General features: G+C 23.5%; 1 protein-coding gene across 1 annotated transcript in view; it reads left to right on the plus strand.

Annotated features, from left to right (window-relative positions):
- LOC117173941 (adenylate cyclase type 9) overlaps positions 1–14869 on the plus strand; it is a 74250-nt gene that overhangs the window by 38287 nt on the left and 21094 nt on the right. The window contains exons 6-7 of the mRNA XM_033362590.1: positions 9940–10089; positions 14348–14547. Coding sequence (XP_033218481.1) covers positions 9940–10089; positions 14348–14547 — 350 coding nt within the window. The remainder of the gene's footprint in view (positions 1–9939; positions 10090–14347; positions 14548–14869) is intronic.

Genomic DNA, 14869 nt, shown 5'->3' on the forward strand with positions numbered 1-14869 from the left:
CGAAAAAATTCCTCACTTAAAAATTCCCGACTTATGCGCGCCAAAAGAGCCTCAGAGGCGACCACTCTATTGCGTTTATTCTCAGCTGAGAGCAAACGCGGCTCCCATCTTGCCGATAGCTTTTCAATGCCGAATTTTTCATGTAGAATTGAAACAACTGCACTGCAATTCATTTTTTATCTCATATGGAGTTAAACCCTTTAAATGAAAATGTTTGATTACCGCTCTGAACTCGTTTTTTTCCATTTTTCTTAACGAACAATTTTTTTTTTCAATTGGTTATAAAAACACGTAAACTCAGAAGATGTGGACTGTGACTGCACCATATATCTAGTCGGGAGTGGTGCTGACTGAAAACAGATGATTTGGAGCGATTCGCACGCCATCTGTTGGTCATTCTAAGGACTTATTGAACTACCCTCGTAGTTTCAAAAAATTTCACTTACATTTGAAAGATTTCAAGGATTTAAAAGAGTTTACAAAATTTTTTTAAAGATTCCAATAGTTTTGGGATCGCTGATTACGAATCTGAAATCAGATTTTGAAAATTAAAAATGGCAGATCCAATATGGCGGGCAAAATTTGGATTTTTTTTTTGATAATTGGTGTTCAGGGGTTTTTGGTATCTCTGATCACGAATCTGAACTTAGAGTTTGGATATTCAAAATGGCGGACCAAAATTCAAAATGTTTCTAAATTGTTTTTTGAAAGTTGGCACAGGCAGGGGGTCGCTGATCTTGAATCTGTATTTAAACTGACAAATATTTAGAATGGATTAGTACTAATTTTCTAAATTTTCAAAATCTAAATTCAGATTCGTTATCAGTGACTCCAAAAATCCTTGTACACTATTTTTTTTTTAAATCCAGAAAACTTTATTATTTTGACCGCCATATTGTATCCGTCATTTGGGATTTTCAAAGTATAATTTCAGATTCGTGATCAGCGACTCTGAAAACCTCTGTATACCAATTTTCAGAAAAAAATATTCCAAGTTTCGGGCGCCATCTTGGATCCACCATTTTAAATTTCCAAAAACTGAGTTCATATTCGTGATCACTGAGCCCAAAAACCCCCGTATACCAATTTTCAGATAAAATCCAAAAATATTCCCAATTTCGGCAGCCATATTGGATCCGCCATTTTGAATTTTTTTAAATCTGAGTCCAGATTCGTATTCAGCGACCCCAAAAACCCTAAAGCACTCATTTTCATAAGGATATAATGAAAAGTTTTTTCAATAATGAATTTTGTCAACAAAAAAGGGTTTTTTTCATCTTTTTTTATAAGTATTAACAAATTATTTTAAAAATTTAGACCCTTCGCACAAAAATTTCAATTTTCTATCATCCTGCGAGCATGAAATTAAAAAAAAACCTGTGTAAAATCCACCAAAAACTACTCTGAAATCGAAAAAAATGATATGAAAAAGGTGGGAATACGGTATTCCCACCATGTCGCAAAGGGTTAAAGATTTTTAAATAGTTACAAAGATTTTAAAGAATTTACCATTTTTTTTAGCAATTTTTGACACAGTGCATAAATTTTGAATCAAATGGTGGAATTTTCAATCTAAAAAGACGAATTTTTTTTACAAAATGTATACATTTTCATTTTAGTAATAATAAAAAAAAGGTTTTAATTTTCTATAAAACACAATATAATTTAACAAACAATGCGATTTTTTAGCAGAATAGTTGAATTCTTAAAAAAAAATAATCATTAACCAAACAGTTATATTTTTCACCAAAACATCTAATTTTCCACCAGAAAAGCGAATTTTTAACATAATTTATATATTTTTAATCAAATAGCAAAATTTTTAACCAAGACGATTAATTTTTTCCAAAAAGGAAGTTTTAACCAAATAGTTGAAATTTTAGTCCAAAAAATATCAGTTTTCAGCCGAAAATGAAATAGTTTAATTTTTATGGGAAGCCAATCATTTTCAACTTAAAAAACAAAATTTTTACAAAATAGTTGAAATTTATACCAAATATTGATTTTTTAACCAAAAAATATAATTTTCCACCAGAATTTTTTAAGTAAAAAGATAAATTTGCATAAAAAAATATAAAAGTAAAATTTCTATTTAAAAAATGAATTTTAACTGTAAACAACGGATTTTCCATTGTTGAATTTTCTACCTAAAATACGAATTTATAATGATAAACTTAATAGTTCATATTGTAATTTTTAAAAAAATATGTTAATTTTGAATAAAATACAATGTAATTGAATCAAAAAGACGATTTTTTAGCAGAATTGTTGAATTTTTAACAACAAAAAATAATCATTAAACAAACAGTTTCATTTTTCACCAGAAAAGCGAATTTTTAACAAAATGTGTAAATTCTTCACGAAGTAGTAAAATTTCTAACCAAGACGATTAATTTTTTTTACCAATAAAGACGAATTTTCAAACAAATAGTGGAATTTTTTAAGTTAAAAAACCAATTTGCATAAAAAAATAGAAAAATTAAACTTTTATTTAAAAAATTAATTTTCATTGCAAACAGCGAATTTTCCATTGTTGAATTTTTTACCTAAAATACGAATTTTTAATGATTGTTTGTAAAAAATTTATTCTTTGGTTGAAAATTAATAATTTAAGGTGAAAATTCACCTTTTTTCAAATATGTTAAAATTTTGTTGAGAATTTTGTCCCTTTAAATTGAATATCCAACTGTTTTGTACCAAATTTAAGTATTTGTTTAAAAATCAAAACCTTTGTTGAAAAGCCCGGTTCATATTTTAATAAAAAAAAGATTTTAATTTTGAATAAAGCACAATTTAATTTAACCAAAAAGACAAATTTTTAGCAGAATAGTTGAATTCTAAAAAAACAATCAAATTAATCATTAACCGAACAATTGCGTTTTTCACCAAAAAATCTAATTTTCCGCCAGAAAAATGAATTTTTAATAACATGTATAGATTTTCCACTAAATGTTAAAATTTTTAACCAAGATGATTATTTTTTTGCCAATAAAGACGAATTTTCAACCAAATAGTGGAATTTTTTAAGTAAAAAGGTAAATTTGCATAAAAAAATAGAAAAGTAAAATTTCTATTTAAAAAATTAATTTTAATTGTAAACAACGGATTTTTCATTGTTGATTTTTCTACCTAAAATACGAATTTTTAATGATAAAAATAATAGTTCAGATTTTACTAGTAAAAAAACAAAGATTTTAATTTTAAATAAAACACAATGTAATTGAACAAAACGGACGATTTTTTAGCAGAATTGTTGAATTCTTAACAATAAAAATTAATCATTAAACAAACAGTTGCATTTTTCACAAAAAAATCTAATTTTCCACCAGAAAAGCGAATTTTCAACAAAATGTATAAATATTGCACCAAATATTAAAAAATGTTAACCAAGACGATTAATTTTTTCAAAAAAAAAAAGTTTTAACCAAATAGTTGAAATTTTAGTCTAAAAAATATCAGTTTTCTGCAAAAAAGTTAATTGACAACAATAAAAAAAATAGTTAAATTATTACTTTAAAAAATTATTTTTCATTTTCAATTAAAACAATTAATTTTTAAGAATGTATGTAAACCTTGAAGGAAGGAAGTGAATTATAATCCTAAAAAGATGAATTTTCGATTTAAAAATATAATAGTGGATATTACAATAAAAAGGATTTTAATTTTTAATAAAACTAAACAATATAATTGAAGCAAAAAAAGTTATAAATGTTATAAAATTTCGTAATGTGATAATTTTGTAGAAAATGTGACTTTTTGGGCAAAAAGTCATCGTTTTTAATAAAAACTTTTAGTACCTGGTTAAAATATTTTGTTAAAAATTTTCTTTTTAATTGAAGATTTATCTCTTCATTCAAAATTTTAACTATTCCTAAATCCTTTTAAATTTGTTTTAATTCTTCTAAATTCACTGAATTCTACTCAATTTAATTAATTTTCCCAAATTTTTAAATTAATTTCCTTGAATTTCGAAAAAGAATCTAGAAAATTTTAAAGGAAAATGTTTCTATTTTCCCATATTACAAAATTTTAGAAAAAATTTGAATAAGTTTCAGAGATATTCAAACGTTTTCAAAAGGTACAATTACCAATTTGAATTTAAAAATAATTAAACAAATTCAAAAGAAAATGTGGATTCTAAAGATATAAAATAAAAAATTAAGAAATTTTTAAGAATTTTTAAAGATTTCAAGTGAATACACAAAATTTTTTGTGATATTTTGAAAAATTTGTCAAAAAAGAATCTGTATGATTTCAAAGTAATTTTTTTCATTTTGCAGAACTTTATAACATTTATAAAGTTTAAAAAAAAAATTTAATATTAAAAATTAGAAAATATTTTAGGAAAAGTAAAACAAAGCGTAGATTTTGGAAGATTTTAAAATAAAATTTTCAAGTTTTTTAAAAGAGTTTTTAAAAGTTTTTAAATAAAATTTCAGAAATAATTTGCGTCAGTTTAAAGGATATTTAAGAGTTTTTGAACTTTATAAACTGTTTTTAAATTTAGGACAAGTTTAAAATAATAAATTTATAATTAAAAACTTTTATTAAATTATAAATATTTCTGATATTATTTCAGTCTAAAATATTCAATTTTTAAACCATTTAACTTGAAATTTTTTAATTAAGAAAACGATCAATTACTCAAAATTTAGAAATATCTGACTTTTAATTTAAAATTATTAATAAATTCAATATTTAAAACTAAACTTAAAATGTTACAATTTAAATTTTTCTATTTCTATTCATAATTTCAATTGGAAATTTATCACTTTGTTTGAAAATGTAACTATTTTTTAAAAATTAGTTTTCTTTTGGTTGAAATTTTTGTTTCAACTGAAAATAGACATCTACATCAAAATTGAATTTTAAATCCGAAACTATGAATTTTTTAGAAAAAAGTTCAATTTTCAACTAGAAAGCATTTTAGTTTTAAATAAAAAAAAAGTTGAATTAATCCACAAAGATCAATTTCCTATGAAAACAGTTGAATTGAATTGAATTTTCAATTTTAAAGAGACTTCTTTTCTAATAAAAAATTTAAATTTTCTACCTAAAAAGGTAAGAAAGAAAACATATTTCGACCAAATTGTTTAATTTTCAATTTAACAAGACGAATTTTCTACTTAACTGTTAAATTTTCAACTTAAAAATATTAATTTTCAACCAAATCGTTGAATTTTCTACCAAATGAAATTTTAAATCCAAAAAGAAGAATTTTCCACAAAACAGTTAAATTTTCAACTTTAACAATTATTTTTCTTCAAACAATTTAAATTTAAACCAAATAGTTGAATTTTCAACACTGAAAGATTAATTTTTAATTGAAAATTTCATTTTCAAACAAATAGTTCAATTTTCTACCAAAGTGGGGACTTTTCAAGGAAAAAAAAAAAAATTCCAAAATAGAAGAATTTTCAACCCAATACAATAAATTTTTAACCAAAAAATATGAACTTTAAACAAAAAAAAGTTCATTTTTGACCAAATTGTTTAATTTTCTACGGAAATATTTGAAGTTTCAACAAAAAAATGCAACTTTCAACCAAGAAGATTAATTTTCTAGAAACGCAAGAAGATTTAAAGTTTAAAACAGACAATTGAAATCATAAAAAAGACGAATTTTCTACTAAATAGTTGATTTATCAACCGAACTGTTCAATTTTCAATTAAAAAAGAATTAATTTAACCGAAATAATAAGTTTCTTAATAAAAAAAATTGTTTTTAACAATGTGGATTAACTTTTACCCAAATATTTCAATTTTCAAATAAAAAAAATTATAATTTTCAACAAAGAAGTTCAAGCAAAGAAGAAGAATTTGTGACCAAAAAGTTGCATTTTGATTTTTAAAAAAAGGAAATTTGTACTAGAGCAGATGAATTTTTAATTTTAAAAAATGGCACATTTTTTTAAAGGTAAACTTTCATCCATAGAAGATTTCTGTTTATTTTTCACCACCAAAATATAATTTTTAAACAAAAAACTTTTTTTTTTTAAAGTTGAATTTTCATCCTGAAAAAAATCAGTTCTCTTTTTAACACCAAAATATTAAATTTAAAGAAAAAGTAAATTTTCTAAGAAATATATAAATTTTTAGCAAACCAGCAGAATTTTCAACTAAAAAGAGTGACTGAAAAATGATTAATAACGAATTTGCAGCTCCTTTCTGGAAGAACAAATTTTTTTTATTCGTTTTTTTGTACTTTGTGCCATTTTTCCAAAAAAAAATCATTTTTAATTTTTAATGTTATTTTTTACGATTAAAATAAAAACTAAATGTCCTATCGAAGAAAAGTTTCATGGCAAAATCAGACCGTTGGTCAAAAAAAGCAAATATGTAGATATAATTTGGGCGAAAATTTTTTTTATAAAATGTAATTGCAGCTTGTCTCATTTTCCCAAAAAGTGAATTTTTTTATTTTTAATGTTATTTTTCACGATTAAAATGGAAACTGCCTATCACATTAAAAAATCATTAATAAACATTTTTTTGCTCTACTTTTGGTGAAAAAATGTCATCTATTTGTTTTTTCTTAGCTTGTGTCGTGTGTCGAAAAATTTAATTTTTGTATTTTTAATGTTTTTTTTATAAATAAAGCAAAAACTACCTGTCGTATAAAAAAGTAATTAATAACAAATTTGTATATATTTTTGGGTGCACAATGCAATTTTTTATTTTTGATTATTTTTTTGCGCTGTCAAAATTTGAATTTTAAATTTTTCGAAAAAAATTTAATAAGTTATAATCTTTTAGTCAAAAAATAAAATTTTTGTTTTCTGGACTTTTTTCATATCATGCGTTATTTAGCTTAAAAATTTCATTTTTGTTTGTTTCTTTACATTTTGTAAGTGCTATAACTCTGGTAATTCTTTTTTTTTTTTATAAAAAAAAAAGTTATTATAAGAAAATGTTCGTCTTTTCAAGTACTATGAATAAAATTGGAGAGAATTTTTGAATCAAGAAAACAAGTAATCTCAAAAATTTTCAAAATGCCATCACTTTTTGAATTTTTATCCAAAATGGCTGGCTAACGAAATTGACATTTAGTTTAGGACACTAAAAGAGTGTACCAAAGGCCACTCAAATATAATAATTTTTTCAAACGGAATTCAACCATTTTACTATTTTATTTTTGATTCAAAAATTTTTTTTTTCAGTTGAAAATTAATCCTCGAAAATTTATATTTTTGTCAAAAATTCAACTATTTGGTTCAAAAATTCATTTTTTTATAGGGATTCAAAATTTAAGTTGAAAATTTATTTTGAGAATTTTCTTTCTTCTTTTTTTTCGGAAATTCAACTATTTGGTTAAAAATTCATCAGTTTAGTTGAAATTTTATTTTTTGGTTCAGGATTGAACTATTTCATTGAAAATTCGTGTTTTTTTCTAATTCGTTAAGAAAAATATAAAAATGCAACTATTTGGTACAGATTTTGACAATTTTTTTAAAAAGCCATCCTTTTTTGTTAAAAATTCATCTTTTTAGATTGAAAATTCAAGTTCTTTTCTTAGAAATTTATAATTATAATAATAATTATATATAATTGATCTATTTTGTTGAATTTTATTTTCACTGAAAATACAACTATTCCATTTTATGATGAAAATTGATCTTTTTTAGTTGAAAACTTTTGTTTAGTTGAAAATTAATCCTCTCGGTTGAAAATGCATATTTTTGTTGAAAATTTATTTTTTTGTGGTTGGAAATTAAACTATTTGGTGAAAAAGTCATCATTTTAGTGCATTTTTTTTCTGGTTTAGAATTGAACTATTTCGTTGAAAATTCGTGTTTTTAAAAATTTGTTTTTAAAAATAAAAATGCAACTGTTTGGTACAAAATTGAACAATTTTGTTAAAAGGTCATAATTTACTATTGAAAATTCATCTTTTTTTTATTGAAAACTCAAGTTTTTTTTGTAGAAACTTATTTCTTGTTTGAAAATTCAAATTTTGGTCGTGAAAAGTCAATTTAAATCTTTTTTAACCGAAAATTTAACTGTTTTGTTAATTTTTTTTCACTAAAAATGTAACTATTCCATTTTTTCTTAAAAATATACCTTTTTTCGTTGAACATTCTTTTTTCCTTTTTAACTAAAAATTTAACTTTCATTTTTGATTCAAAATTTATTTTTTTTTTAGTTGAAAATTAATCCTCTTGGTTAAAAATTCATAATTTTAGTTGAAATTTTATTTTTCGGTTCAGTATTGAACTATTGCGTTGAAAAATTGTATTTTTTTAATTTGTTTAAAAAAAAAATTAAAATGCAACTATTTGGTACAGAATTCCACCATTTTGTTAAAACGCTATCCTTTTTGGTTAAAAAATCATTTTTTCAGATTGAAAATTCAAGTTTTTTTCTGAGAAATTTATTTCCTGTTTGAAAATTCATATTATGATCGTAAAAAGTCAACTGAAATCTTTTTTAACAGAAAATTGAACTGTATTGTTGAATTTTTTTTTCTCACTAAAAATGTAATTATTCTATTTTTATTTCAAAATTATTTTGTTCAGTTGGAAATTAATCTCCTCGGTTGAAAATGCATCTTTTTATCGAAATTTTTTTTTGTTATTGCAAATTCTACTATTTGGTTAAAAATTCATGATTTTCGTTGAAATTTTATTTTTTGGTTCAGGATTGAACTATTTCGTTGAAAATTTTCTTTTTTGTTGTTTCAAATCCGTTTTTTTTTCATAAAAATGCAACTATATGGAACAGAATTGAACAATTTTGTTTAAAAGTCATCCTTTTCTATTAAAAATTCATCTTTTTTTTTTGAAAATTTATATTTTGGTCGTGAAAAATCAACTGAAATATTTTTAAACAGAAAATTGAACTATTTTGTTGAATTTTTTTCCACTAAAAATGGAACTATTCCATTTTTTGTTGCAAATTTACTTTTTTTAGTTGAAAATTATTTTTTTCTATTTTAACTAAATATTGAACTATTTCATTTTTGATTAAAAATTTATTTTCCCTATGAAATTTGGGCGATTTAAACCATTTTCATATTATTGACGAGCACCGGGAACGTTAAATAAAAAAATGGCCATTTTTATCGTCATATTTGTTTATTTATAAAAAAATTAAAGCCTATTTTAAAAATCAGACTTGACAAGTCTCTTAAAAATTTTATAAGCTTTTTTTTTTTTTTTGTTTGTCCCAATCGGTTAATATTTGTGGGCTGTACGTTTTTTTTACCAAAAAAAAATCAATTTTTCCCCAATGTGCGTCAGATATCTGAAAAAATAGTTTTTCTATGATTTTAAAAATCCAAATATTATAACTGATGTCATTCCAAATAAAAAAAAAAACATTATTTTGTATGAAAAATATTAAAATTCACATAAAAAACTGAATCTTCATTTTAACCATGTTTTTTTGCAATTAAATTTTTTCTGACCGAAGCTTCTTACCAATTTTTCAAAAATGATTAAATTTTATTAAATGACGGCTTAGTTATTTCGGGAAAACATTCTCTATAGTTTAAAATATTGAAAATAAATTTTTATATGGCTGAAATCTTTTAAAATATATATTTTCTTAAAACAAATAATTATATTTTCAAATTATTTTAAAAATTCGAAATAGTAGAGCAATAATGCAATAATTTTTTAAAAATGGGTAAGAAGCGACGCTCAGAAAAAATTCAATTGCAAAAAACATGATTAAATTTAATTTTTGTTGTTATTGTGAATTTTAATATTTTTCATGAAAAATAATGTTTTTTTTTTAATGAAACAGTATTGCTTTGAAACAGTTATAATATTTTGATTCTTAAAATGATAGAAAATTTTTTTTTCTTCAGATATCTGACTATTGGCACGAGAACTGCCTTAAATTAGGAAATTGGAATCAATTTTTAAATTGATTTAATTTTAAATTAAAAAACTTTCGGTAGGGGTTTTTGTTTCTATCGGTAGAATTTTATTTTAGACGCATGCTTCCACTGAAGTTGAGATGGATCCGAATCCCGTACCTTCTAGTCCTCTGCTACCTGGTCAGGAATCAATTAGTCACGCCTCGTCCATCTGCAGCAGAAAAGATTCTGGGATTCGAAGTAGGCGCAGCAGTATCCAACAACAAGTACGTCCGTCTCATTTTCTCTCCATTTCTCCACAATATTATCAACAATCCCGAATACAGTTTTTATATTTATTTATATTAATGATCGAGGGCAGGGAATTTTATAATTTTTGAGAAAAAAATATGTTCAAGTTTGATTTTAACCGCTTTTTTTTTTTAAATTAATTAATTCAATTGTAAAAATGTCATTTTAAGGACTTAAACATTTTGTAATTAATAATAATAAAATTTATTTTACAAGTGTGAATGCTCGATTGAAACTTTATAAAATATTTTTAATTTTAAACCAACTTCAAAATAATATACTTATAATTATTATTAATTTGTTAATTTATGTATGCATTAATCAATCAATTTATTATTATGAATAAATTATTGTATTCGAATTTATTAAATTTCAGGCATTGTTTCAGTCTAAAATTTGGAATTTTTTTATTAAGAGAAAGACCAATTGTTTGATATTTACAAACATTTGACTGTTCATTTAAAATCAGTAATTAGAAAACAAATATTTAAAATTAAGCGAAAAAAAAGTTTGAAAGTTACAATTTTAATTGTTCGTTTTGAAAAGTTTTAATTTTTAAGTAAAATGCTTGAATTTTGATGTATAAACTAATATTGAACACATATTATTCCTAGAGAAAATTAAAATAATTTTCAAAAATGTTTTGAAGTTCTGAAAAATTGCCTAATCCAGTACATAATATAGATTTTAGCAGATTCAGAACAAAAAATTTAGAAGTTTTTTAAGATTTCTGAAAGGCTTCAAAAGAATAAAAATACTTTTTCTTAATTTACCTAGAAACGTTCAAAATGATGTTTTGAAATATTTATTTTACGAGAATATTTCAAATAAAATATTTAAATAGATTTTTAAAATTGTGAAAGATGAATCTACAAGATTTCAACGAATTATTTTTAATTTTGCAGGATTTAAAAAAAAATTTAGGTAACATTTGAGGAAAAATTCAAATAAGTTTCAAAAATGTTTTCAAGTTCTGAAAGAGTTGCCTAATTCAGTACAAAATATAGAATCTTTTTAAGATTTCTGAAAGGCTTCAAAACAATTTAAAAAAACTTTTAATAAGTTTCCTAGGAATATTGAAAATGATGTTTCAATTTTGAAAAATTAATTTTACGAAAATATTATAAATAAAATATTTATAAAGATTTTTAAAATTGTAAAAAATGAATCTACAAGATTTCAAGGAAATATTTGTAATTTTGCAGGATATTTACAACATTTTAGGAAAGATTTGAGGATAAATTCAAATAATTTTCAAAAATGCTTTGAAGTTCTGAAAGAATTGCCTAATTCAGTACAAAATATAGAATCTTTTTAAGATTTCTGAAAGGCTTCAAAACAATAAAAAAAATCTTTTAATAAGTTTCCTAGGAATATTGAAAATGATGTTTCAATTTTGAAAAATTAATTTTACGAAAATATTATAAATAAAATATTTATAAAGATTTTTAAAATTGTAAAAAATGAATCTACAAGATTTTAAGGAAATATTTCTCATTTTGCAGGAGTTTTTTTAATTTTAGGAAAGATTTGAAGAAAAATTCAAATAATTTTCAAAAATGCTTTGAAGTTCTGAAAGAATTGCCTAATTCAGTACAAAATATAGGTTTTTGCAGATTCATAACAACAAATTTAGAAGCTTTTTAAGATTTCTGAAAGGCTTCAAAAGAATTTTAAAAAACTTTTTCTTAAGTTACCTAGAAACATTGAAAATTATGTTTTGATTTTGAAAAATTAATTTTACAAGAATATTTTAAAAGTTTCCAAAATTGTCAAAAATGAATCTACAAGAATTCAAGGAAATATTTTTAATTTTGAAAGTTTTTTTTTAAATTGTATGAAAGATTTGAGGAAAAATCCAAATAATTTTCAAAAATGTTTTGAAGTTCCAAAAAAATTGTTTAATTCAGTACAAAATATAAATTTTTGAAGATTCATAACAAAAAATTTAGAAGCTTTTTAAGATTTCTGAAAGGCTTCAAAAGAATTTTTAAAAAAACTTTCTTAAGTTTCCTACGAGCATTGAAAATGTTTTGATTTTGAAAAATTAATTTTACGAGAGTATTTTAAATAAAATATTTAAACAGATTTTTAAAATTGTAAAAAATGAATCTACAAGATTTCAAGGAAATATTTTGAATTTTGCAGGATTTCAAAAAATTTTTTGGAAGGATTTGAAGAAAAATTCAAATAATTTTCAAAATTTTTTTGAAGTTCCGAAAAAATTGCCTAATTCAGTACAAAATATAAATTTTTGAAGATTCATAACAAAAAATTTAGAAGCTTTTTAAGATTTCTGAAAGGCTTCAAAAGAATTTTAAAAAACTTTTTCTTAAGTTACCTAGAAACATTGAAAATTATGTTTTGAAAAATTAATTTTACGAGAATATTTTAAAAGATTTAAAAAGATTTTGAAAATTGTCAAAAATAAATCTGCAAGCTTTCAAGGAAATATTTTTAATTTTGCAGGATTTTTACAAAATTTGAGGAAAGATTTCAGGAAAAATTCAAATAATTTTCAAAAATTCTTTGAAGTTCTGAAAAAATGGCCTAGTTGAGTACAAACTATAGAAGCTTTTTATAAATTCTGAAAGGCTTCAAAACAATTAAAAAACTTTTAATAAGTTTCCTAGGAACATTGAAAATGATGTTTCTATTTTGAAAAATTAATTTTACGAGAATATTGTAAAATATTTTAAAAGATTTAAAAAAATTGTTAAAAATGAATCTCCAAGATCTCAAGGAAATATTTTTAATTTTGCAGTATTTTTACAAAATTTTAGGAAATATTTTAGGAAAAATTCAAACAATTTTCAAAAATTCTTTGAAGTTCTGAAAGAATTACCTAATTCAGTACAAAATATAGGTTTTTGCAGATTTAAATACCAAAAAATTTAGAAGCTTTTAATGTTTTTTGAAAGGCTTCAAAAGAATAAAAAAAAGTTTTTCTCAAGTTTCCTAGGAACATTCAAAATTATGTTTTGTTTTTGAAAAATTAATTTTACGAGAATATTTTAAATAAAAGATCTAAAAAGATTTCCAAAATTGTCAAAAATAAATCTACAAGATTTCAAGGAAATATTTTTAAGTTTGCAGAATTTTTAAAAATTTTAAGAAAGATTTGAGGAGAAATTCAAATAATTTTCAAAAATGTTTGAAGGCTCTGAAAAAATTGCAAAATTATCTAAAAATTTGACGAAAAAAAAATTTAAAACAACATGTAGACTATTCAAGATTTCGAAATAAATAATGCTCCGTTTTTATTACTTCAAATAGAAAAATTGGTACTTAAGGGCATGTGACACAGCTAAATACCTATATTACCGACGACAGTTTTTCAGTTCACTGAATGTTTTTTTGAACCTAAGAACTTTTTCTGTAAATAAAATATCGAGCTGAAACTTTGGGAAATGTATTAGAGTGCAATAAAGTACGTTTAGGTACTGCATTTTGGTAGGAACTTCACTGAAAATTATTTCATCTTTTTTCTGAACCTCAACATTTTTTGAACGTTCGAACTTTTTTTATACATAAAATATCGGTCTCAAACTTTGAGAAATGCAAGAACCGAAAGAAAACTACGTTAAAGTACAAAGGTTAATAATAAAAGATGTAAAAAAAAATATTTCAACAATCAATTCCAACGGCATCAGCCGGTCACGTTGTACAGGAAAATACGAAACCTGGCGGCCACTAGACGAGGCTCTAGAGAGTTCGTATTTTCGTGTACAACGTTACCGGCTGATGCCGTTGGAATTGATTGTTCAAATATTTTTTTTTACATCTTTTATTATTAAACTTTGTACGTTAACGTAGTTTTCTTTCGGTTCTTGCATTTCTCAAAGTTTGAGACCGATATTTTATGTATAAAAAAAGTTCGAACGTTCAAAAAATTTTGAGGTTCAGAAGAAAGATGAAATAATTTTCAGTGAAGTTTCTACCAAAATGCAGTACCTAAACGTACTTTACTGTACTCTAATACATTTCCCAAAGTTTCAGCTCGATATTTTATTTACAAAAAAGTTCTCAGGTTCAAAAAAACATTTAGTGAACTGAAAAACTGTGGTCGGTAATATAGGTATTTAGCTGTGTCACATGCCCTTAAAGTTGGAATTTTTTAATTTCATTGACCGTGAAAAATGTTTGAGAACCGGGAAATGACTGGGAATTTTTTTTTTTGATTATAACGGGATAAGAGAATCGATATTTCATTTGAATTTGGAATATTTGCAGTTATTTCTGATGAACGGAATGACACAGGGAGACTTGTTGGGCCACAGGGTGAGTGGGTATTACACCTCGAACTCGACCTTGAACTCCATCCAGGATCCCTCTTCTTCGGTGCCGCCCTATCCGTTTCCTCCGGCAGTTACAGACACATTTGGTGCTTGTTTTCACAAACTCAGGAAGCAATCTGATCTCCAGTTGATAAGGTTAATACTGATCATTTACTATATTTTCATTTATATTTTTTAAGGTCCCCCTTACTCCTGTCACAAACCGTAACCGTCATTTTTAGTTTCGAGAAATCCAGAAAATTTAAATATAAATTTAAAAAAACATTAAAATTCATCTGTTTTAAGAGAAATTTCATCTTTTTTTTTCTTTTTTTTTTGATAAAAATGCAACTATTTGATACAAAATTCAACAATTTTTTTTAAGGGCATGTGACACAGCTAAATACCTATATTACCGACCACAGTTTTTCAGTTCACTGAATGTTTTTTTGAACCTAAGAACTTTTTTTGTAAATAA

Source organism: Belonocnema kinseyi, chromosome 5 (genome assembly GCF_010883055.1).
Source record: "Belonocnema kinseyi isolate 2016_QV_RU_SX_M_011 chromosome 5, B_treatae_v1, whole genome shotgun sequence".
Classification (NCBI taxonomy): domain Eukaryota; kingdom Metazoa; phylum Arthropoda; class Insecta; order Hymenoptera; family Cynipidae; genus Belonocnema; species Belonocnema kinseyi.